This window comes from Stigmatopora nigra, chromosome 10 (genome assembly GCF_051989575.1).
Source record: "Stigmatopora nigra isolate UIUO_SnigA chromosome 10, RoL_Snig_1.1, whole genome shotgun sequence".
NCBI lineage: Eukaryota > Metazoa > Chordata > Actinopteri > Syngnathiformes > Syngnathidae > Stigmatopora > Stigmatopora nigra.
Window position 1 is genome coordinate 2593472 of NC_135517.1, and position 16673 is coordinate 2610144.

The window sequence follows — 16673 nt, forward strand, 5'->3', positions numbered from 1 at the left end:
TATAAGGCAAGTATGATAGGATATCCATGTCCAATTTATTTGAACTTGGTAGGTTGGCAGCGATTAAATTCCATTGAAATACTAGTTAAAGTTATAATAATTAGAATTAGATATAATATACTAAGATGTGTATTGTATTGCATGGATAAATGTTACCACTCTGTCCTCTAGTGTTTCTAATAGCCTACTGCACCATATTTCCTTTTTTTCATAAATAGAATCCCATTCTTATATGAAGTAGTTAATATAAATCATACTTATATTGATGATTTAGATGAATTATATTTAGCAAGTCCCGATTTCGGATAAATATAGATATTTTAAGTTTTAAATTCCTAAAAAAATATTTCAACAATGTATTCTTGATTGATATGATTGAATTTAGAAAATATACATATATATTATGATAATATAATAATATGATCTGATAATACATTAGATTTAGTTGTGCATTTTTTAATATTATTATATGCGGCTCTTTTGAATATATCATTTATTTTATTCTTATTCAATAGAATTCTACTCATACCTGATTTCAATAGCAAGTTTTATATGTATTTTTATACTATTTTTATTATACTTATAATTAATATTCATAATATTTTTATTTATCTTTTAAACACACATTTTTTAATCATTTTTGACATCATATTTAAAACCTAAATAATTAGCATCAATAATAAAATAACCAAATGATCAATAATTTCATCCTAATTCTCTTTTCAAAATATATAAAATAAAATATCATTACCCTAACATTACTTTCATAATTATAATTTCTTATTAAAAATGTTTCCCAGTCAGACACAAAAAAAACATTGACAGTTGCAGCAGATTTTAATGGTCATGTGACAACCTGCGTCACACACACACACACACACACACACACACACACACACACACACACACACACACACACACACACACACACACACACACACACACACACACACACACACACACACACGCGCACACACACACACACACACACACACACACACACACACACACACACACACACACACACAAAAGCAGATAAAGCAACACAACAAACATTCAAGCCAAGACTTTTAAAATAATCACAAGCGAGCAGATATTCACTTTTCTCCATTAGTCAAGTATTTCATCTCATATTTTCAAACAATTTCCTCACCGTAAAAATCCCTTTGAATTTCTCCCCGAACACAGAAACCTAAAATTAATCTAATTACACAGAAAAACTTGTTCAAATAAATAAAAAATAATAATAATAATGATATTTGATGGAAATGAATCAAGTTTAAATTGCAAAATAATTTGTTGGAAAAAGTCCGATTAAAAAAACACCATGTTGGTATCATGACAAAAAAAATGCAGTTTCTTTTTAAAATTCACTCAAAAAAGTCTTCAAATTTGTGTAAACAAACAAATAAACTAACTAATATTTTCTTTGTTTTACAGTGACCCTTTTAAAAAACAAAATGGAGACAAACACCCCATCAAATGACATATTTTGGACCATTTGCAAATAATATCAAGCGTACCGATACGGCACGAAAACAAAAGCATCGGAATGGGTAAGTGGCAAAAAAATCCCGATCTGATTCTGTGCAATATGTACTTTTCGAGATCATTTTTTTTCCCCAACTGCCCCACCCAAGATGGCCGCTATTCACACATCCCGCCATTAAAAAAGTAGCACTTTTCACACAAAATAATGCTCGACATTCAACGTTATGGCGCCAAATCATCCTTGTGCTATGAATTTCAAAAGTCTTTTTTTTTTTTTACTAAACGTCCAATCACGTTCAAGTGGAGGGCTGGCAACGATGATTTAAGCTAATTAAGCCATGATAGCAATTATTTTATGCTGTAATTTAGTGCACATGCACTCCATAAACAATATACAAAAAGACAAATGTATTTTTCAGCTGCCACACTGGCTCATTTGGATACAGTGACAAAATATGACTGTATTTTCTCACATATAAGTCGCATCCACGTATAAGCCGTACCCTTAAAATTGCCTTAAAATCATTGTATTTGACAATTTCCCTCGTATAAGCCCTCATATTGTATTTCCTCGCATATTAGCCGCCTCCACGTATAAGCTGTACCCTTAAAATTGCCCTAAAATTGTTGAATTTGACAATTTCCCTCGTATAAGCCTCCCCCTGATTCATAATTTTCACCTCCATATTCATAAGTTTAATAGGGAGTACAAATGTGTTACTTTGAAGGGAAAATCTCAAGAAAAATCATCGCATGTGTTTTTTCAGATACTTTATAAATCGATTTAAGGATTGAACATTCCGATTGGGTGTTGCCTACTCATAGACAAATTCAAAAAGGAGGTCATGTGAGCAGTACAACCATAAAGTGTGTCTCTAACTATCTGGTTTGTCATTCCTAGGTAAAATGGTGGTGTCCTCAGGAAGCAATGGCAGGCACAAGTAAGTATTTTTCCACATTTTATGTAAGATATGGTTTATTTTTTTCTTGAATTTCATTCATAGACGTCAAAATTATTTTTGTTAAGTGTTTTATTAGTTTATCTTTTCTGTATTTTGAAAGAAATGACCATATCGGCCTCATTTTTTTGCGTTATGGCGTTTCGTCTTTGTAGTTTTGTGCATGTCAAGTGTAATTTATGCGCATATAAGCCGTAACCCCCGATTCAGTCATCATTTTTTTTCGCAACAAATACGGCCTATATGCGAGAAAATACGGTACTTTAATTAGAAGCTATGTTGCCCCAATACTTTTGTTCATACAGCATATTCATTCAATAGTTTGTCGTTAAAGGCCATGAAAATGAGATTGGAACACTGATTCAACCTGAATGACAAGTACATGCAGTCAGAGAAGTGACTGGTCACGGTTTTATCAAATAAAATGAATTCCGCGCAAAAAGAGACCCCAAAAAAAACTAAAAACACGAAATGAAGTAAGCACAGTCAACACTTTTCAGACAGCAAAACATTCTTTTAACTATTGTAGTACTTTGTAGAAGCTGAACAGCGCCCCCCGGTGGACTGACGGATATGCATTGCACCGTGTGTCAGTGTCTGTCGAAAGCCTCTGCCGCGATTGGTCGGTCTTGTCTGTCTCATATTTACAAATACTTCGTCACAGGGCCGACACTTTGATGACGTTGGCCGAGCTGGTGGTGGTCTGGATGCTGGGGCCGGGGGAGGCCGACCCCGGTGCCGGCCCCCTGCGGATGGGGGCCCCCCGGAGGTCATCGCCATCTGTTGCGGCCGTCAGGACGGGGGGCGACGGGAGGCTGACGATGGCCGTGGTGAGTCGAGCGCCCTTGCAGTTGAGCCTGTTGCTATCGTCTGTTTTCAGGTTGAGTTTTGAACGGCTACATGGAAAACGATAAGAGCAGATCATAGATTCTTTATCTTCAATATATACTCATAATTTTACTCTTTTATCATCATATTGTTTTGTTTTTGTCTTACCATAAAATTGCTTTAAAAATCGATTAACTATGACCACACAAGTAAAAACACGTTAAAGTACTCGGACGTTTGGTCGCCCGGATGTTTGGTCGCCCAGACGTTTGGTCGCCCCGGACGTTTGGTCGCCCCGGACGTTTGGTCGCCCCGGACGTTTGGTCGCCCCGGACGTTTGGTCGCCCCGGACGTTTGGTCGCCCCGGACGTTTGGTCGCCCCGGATGTTTGGTCGCCCCGGACGTTTGGTCGCCCCGGACGCTTTGGTCGCCCCGGACGCTTAGGTCGCCCCGGACGCTTTGGTCGCCCCGGACGCTTTGGTCGCCCGGGACGTTTGGTCGCCCGGGACATTTGGTCGCCCGGTTGTTTGGTCGCCCCCTTTTCTATTTAAGGCACAGTTGTCAAAGTGGCGGCCCGGGGGCCAAATGTGGCCCGGCACATTGTTTTGTGTGGCCCGGGAAAGTAAATCATGAGTGCTGACTTTGTGTTTTAGGATCGAATTAAAATGAAGAGTATAGATGTACATTAAATTTCCTGATTTTCCCCTTTTAAATCAACAATTGTCATGTTTTAATCCATTTTTTCTGTGTTTTTAGTTCAAAAATCATTTTGTAAAATCTAAAAATATATTTTAAAAAAGCTAAAATAAACATTGTTTTAGCTCTATAAAAAACTGAATATTCAGGACTTTTAATCCAGTTCATTTAATCCATTTATATATAAAAAAATCTAAATATTATATCTAAAATGGTCAGGCCCACGTGAAATCAAGTTGACGTTAAGTCAGCATCGGGATCGTGCGTGCTGGCTTATCTCACCTGCTAGAATGCGACGGCCTATCAGTACACTGAATGTGAATGGCGCTGAGCTCCTGCAGGGGACCCTGTTGCTTGGTTCCGAGATGCCGAGCAGAGTTGGGCAAGGCGGCGGCGGCGCTCTTCTTGGCCCCGCCGCGGCCACAGCAGGTCGGCGTGGCGCCGTCACGGCTACCGGCCGACGCTCTGCGGGCGGGGAGGCTCTGCATGACGGCTTCTAAGTAGTTCTGCTCGTAAAGTTGCTCGTCTACAAACTCGTGAGCCTGGAGGGGGGTTTTGGGGGAGATGCTTTCAGATTGGAAGGGAGGGAAAACCATTTGGAGGCATTCACGTACAGTGGTTTTCTCCAGACACTGCAGCAGATGGTGGTGTTGGCTCTCTAAGAGACACGGCGACTTTGGCGGCTTCTGCTCGCTGGCGTTGGCGCCCTGGTTGCAAAAAAAAAACCAACAAAAAACATGAGCAGGTGTTACAAAAAATCAGACTTTTGCTTTTTTAAATTCTGCAGATTCAATGTCATTTTCGATCCAGGTACAGAAACAGGACAATAGAAGTTTAATTCTTTCTATGAATAAGCAAGTTAGTTATCTTAACGTTGTTATGATTACAATTTCACAATAAAAGATGCTGCATCATCCACTTGTTGGGTGCTTGCCAAACTGTGTTTTGGTAAAAAAGTTGGCTCAAAGAATTGCAGTGTTACCTTGACGTATAATATATGAGAAATTTAAGATAGCAGGAAAATTCGTAGCAAATGTTTGCCTTGAGATACAAGAAAAATTTGAGATATGAGCAGGACCATTTTAGATATATTTGATTTTTTTTAAATAAATGGATTAAAAGAACTGGATTAAAAGCCTTGAATATTCATTATTTATAGATCTAAAACAATGTTTATTTTAGCTTTTTTTAAATATATTTTTAGATTTTACAAAATTATTTTTGAACTAAAAACACAGAAAAAATGATTAAAAAATGACAATTATTGATTAAAAAAGGGGGAAACCAGGGAATTTAATATACATCTATACTCTTCATTTTAATTTGATCCTAAAATAGAAAGTTGACACTCTTGATTTACTTTCCTGGGCCACACAAAACGATGTGGTGGGCCATATTTGGCCCCCGGGCCGCCACTTTGACACTTGTGGTTTAGGAATTTTTTTTTAAGTGTGTGTATAGTAATCTAAGTTCATTTAAGTTACATTTAAAGTTCTTAAAGTTTTGTTACTTTGTAAATAGGTGGTTAACTAGAACCAATAAAAAGATATTTTTTTCCATTATAAAATTCAGATTTTTAGTGTTTTTTCAGATATGAGAACAAATTAATTAGTATTTAGTTAATTTCCATGGGAAACTTGATTTGAGATACAACCAGTAAATTGACATACAAGCTCAGTCCCCGGAAACGCATTAAACTCACATCTCAAGGTATTACTATATTGGATATTGCAGCTAGTATTGAAGTAAGCGACGCGTGACACTTCTGACATAAACAAAACAAGATTCTAGATTAGTTTGGGCTTTCAACGCCTTCCAAACACAATGAAGTTTTCGCTTCAGCGTTGCCACGCAAAAAAAAAACAATTGAATTGTCTCCCGACACGTTCGCTCAAGCTGGAAGGAAACTTCATTCAAATTCTGCACACTAATGAACAAAAAAGTGGAAGAACGTGGGCTGACAAACATGTCAGCTCCAACATGATTGCATTCCATGGATCGAGACTCAATGCTTGGCTGCTTTTCTGCTTTTTTAAAAGTCCAAAACTCGCTAAATTTGGTGGATTATGCTGTTTATTTTTTTTTCAGATATAGAGAGTCAGAGTAGGTGATTCCTTACCGTTAGCTCCAGTAGTTCGTTGAGGAGTCCATTGCGTTTACTTAGCAGGAAAGCGTTGGCACTACCGCTTTTGGCTAAGTGAATCCGGGCCATTCTTGCTTTCTAGTTGAAAAATAAAACAAAAAAAAGAACCATTATGTATCGATTTATCATGTATGTTAAAGTTGAAGGAAACTACAGGATTTTCTAGCATATTAGCCGCCTCCACGTATAAGCCGTACCCTTAAAATGGCCCTAAAATGGTTTAATTTTACAATTTCCCTCGTATAAGCCGCCCCCTGATTCACAATTTTCACCTCCATATTCATGTTTTTAATACAAAGTACAAATATGTTACTTTGAAGGAAAAATATTAAGAAAAAACATCGTAAATCGTATTTCTGAGATACTTTATGAATCAATTTAAGGATTGGACATTCTGATTGGCTGTTGCCTGCATGTAGACAAACTCTGAAAGGAAGTCATGTGACCAGTACAACCAGGAAGTGTGTCTAGTTTGTCATCGGAGCCCTGAGTGAAAAAAATATATAAATAAATACATAAAAATACTTAATAAATCCTTTAAAACCTCCACACTACTAAGGAACTATGTGGTAACCTCAGTCTCACTCTACAGAACATCTCCACCTGGTGGACTCCCTATGTATGGCTCCAGTTTCTTAGCTAGTTCTACAATGTCTTCTGTGTCTGTACTTGTTACTGTCCTGCTACTGCAACCAAGAAATCTCCCAAATACGAAATAAACTTCTAACCTAACATCCATTTAAAGTGACAAACAAAACAAAACAAACATAACTTCAACTGCAGCCATTTTCCGCCAACCCATATTTGAAAGGTCATATCCTGCTACCGCCATTAATCGAAGAAACTCTACGTGTATGTGCAGTCTGGTTACATCCTTACAAACCACCTCACGGTTCCGCTATTACTTAAACGCCAATGCATGATATCAATCCTCAAAAGTTGCGACTATAGTTCGACTTCCAATTCTATCTCCGCCTACCACAGTCCAGAGGGAAGCATCTTGGTAAAATGAATCGGAAAGATGGATTTCATAACTCCGCAAAGGGAGGGCAATGGAGAATGGCATTGAAAATGACAGGGGGAATCAAATTTGCCAGAATGGAATACCGTATTTTCACGACTATAAGGTGCACCGCATTATAAGGCGCACCCTCAATGAATGATATTTTTTCCATATGTAAGGCGCACTGGATTATAAGGCTCACTGTCTATTCTGGAGAAAATTTAAGACTTAAGTGTGCCTTATAGTTGTGAAAATACGGTAATTGCTATTGACATCCAGGTATGAAGCACTCACTACTTTACAGTCACCTCTGGAGCCAGCCATTGTTGATGTTTTGGATTTTTTTGTATAAAATCTTGCAGTGGGGGAGGAGCTATATGATGGAATATTTTGGAAACTAAGATGGCATCTGCATATTTAACAGTATTGTTTCAGTTTAGGCGTTTGTGTTTTCTTTAATATCCGACAGTGGTGGTTTTTCGTTTTTGGTTTTCAGTTTTTTCCATATATAAGGCGCACTGAATTATAAGGCGCACTGTCTATTTTGGAGAAAATTTAAGACTTTTAAGTGCGCCTAAGAGTCGTGAAAATACGCTAAAAGATGTTAATCCGCCTTGCTTCAAGTGCTGGTTGTAAAATTGAGCCATCTTCTCAATTGGATTGGGTTTCTCGGGAAGTCCCACGTGGCCCCCCCGTAAACAAGACCTGGCGTAACCCACAAAGTGCTGGAATGATTGGAGGAAGTTTTTATGTAAATTGTAGTTGCAGACGAGAGATAACGATCACGTTTTTAGGCGGCTGGTGGAATGCAAAGTGTGTTTGGGTGTTGCGTTTGAGTTAACGCGAGAATAAATTTGACAGGGAGAAGGATGCCTAGCGCTCGTCTTGCTTGATCAAAGGTTGCGCTTGACGCGGGGGGGGGGGGGGGGGGGGGTTGGGGGGAATAACCCACGCTGATCCCACCCGGCAGGAAGTCAATGGTGATTGGTCGGGCTTGGGAGGAGATACTACTTTTGTGATGGTTGATTTGGTTTGAATGGAGTTTGATTTAAGTTGTTAAAAGTCAGTTTTGGCTGAATTCAACTGCATTTTTCTTTGGGTTTAGAGTTAGAGGTGGAGATTAGCATTGGTAGATGGAATTTTACTACAGTGTCAGAAGAAAGAGGAATACAGTCGGAATAGACAATTGATATTATGGTGCTCGGACGTTTGTTAAACAGTACTTCGATGTTAAACAGTACTTAGATATTAAACAGTACTTAGATATTAAATAGTACTTAGATATTAAACAATACTTGGATATTAAACAGTACTTAGAAATTAAACAGTACTAGGATATTAAACAGTTCTTATATATTTAACAGTACTTAGATATTAAACAGTACTTAGATATTAATCAGTACTTAGATATTAAGCAGCACTTGGATTTTAAACAGTATTTAGATAGTAAACAGTACTAGGATATTAAAAAGTACTTCAATATTTAACAGTACTTAGATATTAAACAGTACTTAGATATTTTACAGTACTTAGATATTAAACAGTAATTAGATATTTAACAGTACTTAGATATTAAACAGTATATAGATATTAAAAAGTACAGGGATGTTAAAAAGTACTTAGATATTAATCAGTACTTCGATATTAATCAGTACTTCGATATTAATCAGTACTTAGATATTAATCAGTACTTCGATATTAATCAGTACTTCGATATTAATCAGTACTTAGATATTAATCAGTACTTCGATATTAAACAGTACTTAGATATTCACCATTTGACCGGCGACCAAAAGACCGGCGACAAAACGTCCGGTCACGAATATTACATACACATATTATAGTAGTTAATGTTATGATATTTACCACATTGTCCGGACTGCAAGTCCCTTTTTTTCATATTTTTCAAGAATCAAAAGTTGTAATATTCGAGAAATAAAGGCATAAAACTTGGAGATAACGACATGAATTTCAGCATTAATGTGAATGCTGTAATAATTGGCTGCCACTCCTCCGCACACTTAATGGTGCGAAACGTCTTTTTTAGACAAACACAAAAGTCCAATTCTGATTGATTCAATACCCTGAGAATTAATGAACGGCGCCACCATTCACTGCAGTTGTTTGCTAATGAAGATTGTCTCATTAACCCTCTGTCGGAGATTGTCAACTCATAAGACTTATGTCACTAGAGTCAAACTTTTTAAGTTAGGAGAAGGCATTCTTTGTTGGTAGTACATTTCCATAAATATGACAGCTTAGCTACTGGAGTAAAACTTGAAACCATATTTATATTTAATGAGTGCATATAGAGTATTAATTATTATTATTATTATTTTTTTTTAGAAAAGTAGAGTTGTGTATATACGCATTACCATATTTTCTCACAAAAATGACATACTTACCGCTCAAAAAAATGACCAAAATTTGGATACGGCTTATATGCGCATAAATTAGACATGCACAAAACTGTAAAGTGACAAAGATGAAATGCCATATGTGGCCGATATGGTAATTTATTTCAAAATAGAGAAAATATAAGAAGATAAAACGCTTAACAAAATTAATTTTGACGTTTTTGAATGAAATTCCAGAAAAAAATAAACCATATCTTGCATAAAACGTGAAAAAACTCACTAATTTGTGCCTGCCATTGCTCGCTCAGGGCGCCGAAGACAAACTAGACTACTATGGACATACTTCCTGGTTGTACTGGTCACATGACTTGCTTTTTGAATTTGTCTACATGCAGGCAACACGCTTTAGGAACGTTTAATCCAGAAATCAATTCATAAAGTATCTCAGAAATACCATGTACAATAATTTTTCTTAAAATTTTCCCTTCAAAGTACAACATTTGTACTCCCTATTAAAAACTACAAATATGTAGGTGAAAATTATGAATCTAGGGGCGGCTTATACGAGAGAAATTGTAAAATTCAACCATTTTATAGTAAATTCAATGATATTTGCGAGAAAACACGGTATCTTTTTTAACTGAAAACCCTGAACTATATGTTGTATGAATGTGCTTAATAGGTCAATGCTAAATACAATTTGTCAGAATGCTAACTTAACGAAGCATCCAATGTTTCCATGAAAAAAAAAATATGTCCAGCTTTGTCACGGCACTTAAATACATCACCCCCCCTTCAAATTGTTCCCAGCAAAGCCACTCTTGTTGGCGTATTGCTTCGCTTACGTAGCAGCGCTAGAGAAAAGGTCAAAGCTACTAAATCAGAACAACGAGTGGATGGCTAACATTTAACACTCGGGCTTGTGTGTACTTGTGTGTTTTCGGCCGTGATACGTACAAGAATGTCAAATAAAAGGGCAACACAATTCAGGTTTTTTAGTGTTTGTAGCCTTAGACAAACAATTGACGGAGGTTAAATACAAATAAATAATACAGTGTTCCCTCAGTTATCGCGGTTAATGGGGACCGGGATCCTCTGCGAAGTAGGCGTGCCCCTTCAAAAATGCTTAAAAAAATGTATAACACGTGCACAAAAGTACCACCAAGCAAAAACATCATAGTAGTTCGGATGGAGGATCTTCTGCAGTTTTTTTGCACGTAAAAAACATCGTTATTGGGAGTTGTGAACATTGTTTTTTTTGAAGATTTGCCTGGAAACAGCCATGACGTCATCAATGCCATTCCTCAACTCTCACCATGTTATTGACCATTTCTGTGATGCAATTAATAATTCTTATTGAATATTTAGTTTCCACCTCTTGGAAAATGATGTAATTTATAATTTTAACTTAATATCTTTAAATTTTTTATATATTTTTTTCCTGCGGGAGCTGATGCGCGAAGTAGCGAGGGAACACTGTAATTTGCTATCATTAAATTAGACAACGAACCTTATGGATTTTCAAATGTGTCATTTGTCTAATAGGTATGAGCTAAAATCACAAGATATATTTCAGATTAGAGATTTGTGGATTCATATCAATTTTTGAGAAACAACTAATTTTAAGTGCCTTGTTTTGGTGAGTTTACTTTGAAATAAATCATTTTAAAATCCCATTTAATGAGAGGTTTCCACCTCTTGGAAAATGATCTAATTTATCATTTTAACTTAATATATTTACATTTTTTATATTTTTTTTCCTGAAAAAAATCCGCAAAGCTCTGAATCCGCGATAGCTGAAGCGCGAATTAGCGAGGGAACACTGTATATATTTTAGCTTATTCTGCTTTGCTTCATTCGAAATAATTCTTTTTTGTCATTTCGCTTCAATTTTTTTCCGATAAGAACCATAAGTTATTGATGGGATATTTTGGCATGTTTTTACCTTCTGGGCTCGGCGTTTGTCTGCCCTTTGGTTCTGGTGGTAGATGCGACTGAAGTTGGAAACGATGACGGGAACCGGTAGGGCGATAACCAGCACCCCGCTGAGGGAGCAGATTGAGCCGAAGATTTTACCGGCGATGGTTTTTGGCACCATGTCTCCATACCTGTAAATGACATGAATGACATTTTGTTATTTGAAAGTATAGTGTTACATCCGTAAAGTCAAAGTTGAGTACTATTAACATTTTAATGTCTTTTTCGGTAAGTCGTTTTTTAACTGTCAGAATATCAAGACTTACTTAGCCTGTTTTTTTTAAGTCTATGGAGATTATACAGGTCACTAATATTCTTTATTATTTGGTTGGATATTACTTCTGGAAGCAAATGGTTTGGGTAGCGTATTTTCTCGCATATAAGCCGTATCCTTATATAAGTCGCATCCTTAAAATTGCCTTAAAATCGTTGAATTTTACAATTTCTCTTGTATATATTCATGGATTTAATACTGTACAAATGTGGTACTTTGGCACAAGTGAGTTTTTTCACGTTTTATCCAAGTGGTTTGGGTAGCGTATTTTCTCGCATATAAGCCGCATCCTTATATAAGTCGCACCCTTAAAATTGCCTTAAAATCATATAATTTTACAATTTCTCTTGTATTTATTCATGGTTTTAATACAGTACAAATATGGTACTTTGGGACAAGTGATTTTTGTTCACGTTTTATGCAAAAAAAACATTTTTTTTCCTTGAATTTCATTCATAGACGTCAAAATAAATTTGTCATGCGTTTGACAGCATTACGTAATTTTATTTAATGTTTTATCTGTTAATCTTTTCTCTATTTTGATAGAAATGACCGTATTGGTTGCATTTTCTTGCGTTATGGCGTTAAGTCTAATTTGTGCGCATATAAGCCGCACCCCCGATTCAGTCATCGTTTTTTTTAGTAACAAATACAGCGTATATGCTAGAATATACAGTAATTATACAGTACTTCTAAAAAAACTATAAATTAAACTGAAGAATATGCCAAAAATGTCTGTTAATATAACATACTAACAATTATTCATATTAACATAGCCTAAACAACACAACATCATCTTTAATATTACTTTGACATACTTCCTTGCATCATTTACTTATTTCCTTTACATCATAAATGATGTATGACTAAAAAAAACCCAGCAGCATGGTTAAATGATTGTAAACTAAAACAAAAATGATGCAAAAAAACTGAAACGATCTAATCAGAACATGAAAAATGTATGTAAATGTGCTTCATCCATTGTAATCTGTCTTTTTGTTTCGAGACAGAACGGCGCGCTCTGAACAAATCACGATTAAAATCAAATCAAATCAAATATAAGAAGAAGAAGATGGTCCATAAAACCAAACAAAAAATGAATCCCCCGCGTTCTTCTCAAAGAAAATCCCACTTTGTTATAAAGAAGATGAAAATCATCAAGTATCACTATCGCAAGGGCAACCAAAGGACGATGAAATGTTTGTGTTATTGTCGCCATGACAGGTGTAAAGAGTCCACACTGTAATTTGTCACTTTGATTTATTCCAGTAAGATTGATGACTCCAACAGCACATGGTGAAAATCTGCTGTAAACACATAAAGGAACCGAGTTACTGGAGCTACAAGTCATCCATCACTCAAATATACCCACACCACCACCCACACACACACGCAATAGCTGATTTCGATTTAATTTAACTAAAGATACCAAAAAACAACAACAAAAAACGGATGGGTTGATACTCTTAACTGTAATTAACTCTTAAATTAGACACATTAGTGACTTGAGAAGCTCAGAACTGATAGCCCGACATGCTAATTAACCACTTTTTCACTAGGCCTCCAAGAATGGGTGCTCGGACGTTTGGTCGCCGGTCTTTCGGACGCTGGTCAAATGGTGACAGAGAGTTTAGTGTTGAAAACAACTCTCAAAATTATATTATTGAGAGAGAGTTTAATGTCTAAAAAAGAGAGTTTAATATCTAAGTGCTGTTTAATATCTAAGTACATTTGACCGGCGACCAAAAGGGACCAAAAGACTGGCGACCAAACGTCCAGTCACACCAAAAATGTACCACCACTGTCATTTTTTTTTTTTTTAAATGCCTGAACTGGGACAACACTGTTAAATATGTAGATGCCACCTTAGTTTAAAAAATCTACCAACACAAAGCTCTCCTCCACTGCAAGATTTTATACAAAAAAATCCATAACATGAACAAGGGCTGGCTCTAGAGGTGACTGTGTAGTTCCTTTCAAAAAGAGTGCTAAATTAGCCAAACTACCTTCTCTCTTCATACCTTGAACTTAATAGCAACTAGCCTCTGAACCTCTTGGCCAATCATCTTAAAGCCTGCCTGTTAGACAAACAAAATTACAATCACAACACCGTCTAAAACTATGCTACGTAGGCATCCATGTCTCTTGTATATGTCATCGTTTATGTTCAACCTACACAAGGGACTAAAGATAGAAATTAGCCATTAGCTACAATCATACATATTTACATATATATGTTCATTAACATAAATATGTTCATTATTATGTGCTATCCCTTATGAAATAAATCAAACCCAAACTCAATACCCAATCAGAAGTCTAATCAACAACACATTCAATAATAATTTTCCCGATATTTTTTGTTAGTTAGAAACTATAGATGCAAGTTAGCCCTTGGCTACAATCATACATATTTACATATGTTCATTAACATGAATATAAATATGCTCATTAATATGCACTGTTCCTTATAATACAAAAAAAATCCCACTCAATAGACTAACCCAATTTACTTAAAAACCAGAAAGATTAGCAGAAAGGCAGCTGTGTAAAATGACTCAAATTCAAAGTATTTTGCTTAATAACATAAAAATATGTGAAGCTTTAGATATAAAATGAATTTTCTATTTACTTATCAGGCATCTTTTTGCTTCTACCGCTACATTTCTGTCACTATTGATTAAAAAAAATGAGAAAATCTCGACTATTTTATCCGAGAATGAATAAATTGCCGATAACGAACGTGACAATAAAAGTGATAAACAAACTCACTATGAATGTTAAGTAGCGCAATGTGTTCATTTTGGGTAAAAAGTTTGTTTAGCCAAAAATAAGACAAGCAAGACTAAGACAAATGTCTTAATTTTCTGCCTTTACTTCGTTTTTTTGCGCTTTTTATCATTCAAACGGCTTCATTGACTTTTTTAAATAAAGTCTGCACAATTCGGATCGAGAAGGTGACGCTAAAAAAACTCAACCTGGGATGTAAAAGCGCCTTGTGATGGATGGCGTTGGTTTTATTATCCCACTTGAAAAAAAACAGACATTTTCTTTCGTTTAATACGATTTTTTTGTTGTTGCCGGGTAGAATATTGACACGGTGACAAGGCTCGGCGTTTGATTGATGCGTAAACGTGCCGTTAGTCATGTTGGCTTTTGTTAGGGGGTGACGGCGATGAATTAAAAAGGTAATGAAGTGTGTAATGTTATTTCAAAGGATTTTTTTAGGGAGATTAATTATTAATTATGTATACGGGAGTTTATAAACATGCTGCATTATAAATGCATGGAAATGTCACACTAATGAAGCTCAGTTTAACCTTTTATAGGACAAAAAACTATTTTTGTTCATTAAAATAAATAATAATTACACATTTAAAGCTGTAGCGTTCATTTTTATATCATATTTTATATCATACCGATTTCCTTGAAATGATCGTACGCAAATTGACAAAATTATGTGTCGGAAAAAACAGTTTTAGATATTTTCATAGGTTAAATGCAACTACCGTATTTTCACGACTATAAGGCGCACTTAAAAGTCTTAAATTTTCTCCAAAATTGACAGTGCGCCTTATAATCCAGTGCGCCTTATATATGGAAAAAAACAGAAAACCAAAAACTGTCGGATATTAAAATTACGCAAAAGCCTGAACTGAAACAATACTGTTAAATATGCAGATACCATCTTAGTTTACAACATCTTCCATCATATAGCTCCTCCCCCACTGCAAGATTTTATCCCAAAAAATCCAAAACATCAACAATGGCTGGCTCTAGAGGTGACTGTAAAGTAGTGAGTGCTTCATACCTGGAAGTCAATAACAATTACCGTAGTCTCACCACTATAAGGCGCACTTAAGTCTTACATTTTCTCCAAAATAGACAGTGCGCCTTATAATACAATGCGCCTTATATATGGAAAAAAATGTCATTCATTGAGGGTGCGCCTTATAATGCGGTGCGCCTTATAGTCATGAAAATCCGGTAGTTTAGCCATATTTCAAGACGTACTAGCTAAGCTAAGTGTCATGTGACTACCCAATGGCAACCAGAAATCTTATGACTGTCAGAAACAGTCCTCTTGAAGAGCATTTCTATTCCTTGTACTGTACTAAAAATGTACTTTTGTTCCACTAAATCGCCCACTGGGCAACCCCCTCGCCGATGGTCTATCCCTGCTTACGTCCCAACCTCCAATCAGCTGTCAGAAATGAACAGGGCTTTCTTTGGGATCATTTAAAAAGCCATTTTTAAATGGGTTAGAAGGAGAAAGTAGGCTACTGTGGGAGACTCGGGAGGCCCGAGGAGCTCTTGTTGCAATGGCTCGAAGGGAAAAGGTATCCCACTTGGGGAGTCCTCGTGCAGGTGGACTCGAATGTTTTAGGAAGACACGTTTACTTCGATGCCAGGTGATAGGAGGCGGGGCTAGAGTTCTCGGTTATCTGGGAAACTGTTAGCAGATCAGTTTATTGTTCGCTATTGTTATTTCTATTGAGACTTTAACGTACGTTTGTACAACTAAAATTGATGCTATTGTCTGGATTATAAGACTCGGGTGGGTATTATCGTCCGAAAAACAGTAAGAATAGAAAAATAAGGAAATTATGTATAACAACTTTAAAAAAATAAGAAAATATTTAAGATAATAAGTAAATATCCATACCATGTATCTGAAAAATGACATTTTATGCGATTAATACTGTCTATTCGTGCTAAAATCCCAAATTCTCATTGTTGGTGCAATCCATTGCTTATGTAATGTTTTTAAATTTCTAATAATTTAAACTGTAAAAAATGACAATTTATTAACTCTTATGAATACTCAACTTTCTGTAAAAAAAAACTTGTATTACCGGTTTTAAAGCATTTTTTAATTAATGACTAGCAAATTGTGACTTTTTATATTTTTATTGTGACTTTTTATATTTTTATTTTGACCTTT

General features: G+C 36.0%; 1 protein-coding gene across 2 annotated transcripts in view; it reads right to left on the reverse strand.

Annotated features, from left to right (window-relative positions):
* Nucleotides 1-2269: 2269 nt before the first annotated feature.
* LOC144203237 (A-type voltage-gated potassium channel KCND3-like) overlaps nucleotides 2270-16673 on the reverse strand; it is a 47661-nt gene continuing 33257 nt past the window's right edge. Inside the window, exons 5-9 of one of the 2 annotated variants that reach the window (XM_077726613.1) lie at nucleotides 11423-11585; nucleotides 6094-6195; nucleotides 4589-4681; nucleotides 4257-4516; nucleotides 2270-3346 (exon numbers count right to left, since the gene is read on the reverse strand). In XM_077726613.1, coding sequence (XP_077582739.1) covers nucleotides 3109-3346; nucleotides 4257-4516; nucleotides 4589-4681; nucleotides 6094-6195; nucleotides 11423-11585 — 856 coding nt within the window. In that variant the 3' untranslated portion in view covers nucleotides 2270-3108. Of the gene's footprint in view, nucleotides 3347-4256; nucleotides 4682-6093; nucleotides 6196-11422; nucleotides 11586-16673 lie in introns of both variants that reach the window. The other variant, XM_077726612.1, reaches the window with a different exon arrangement.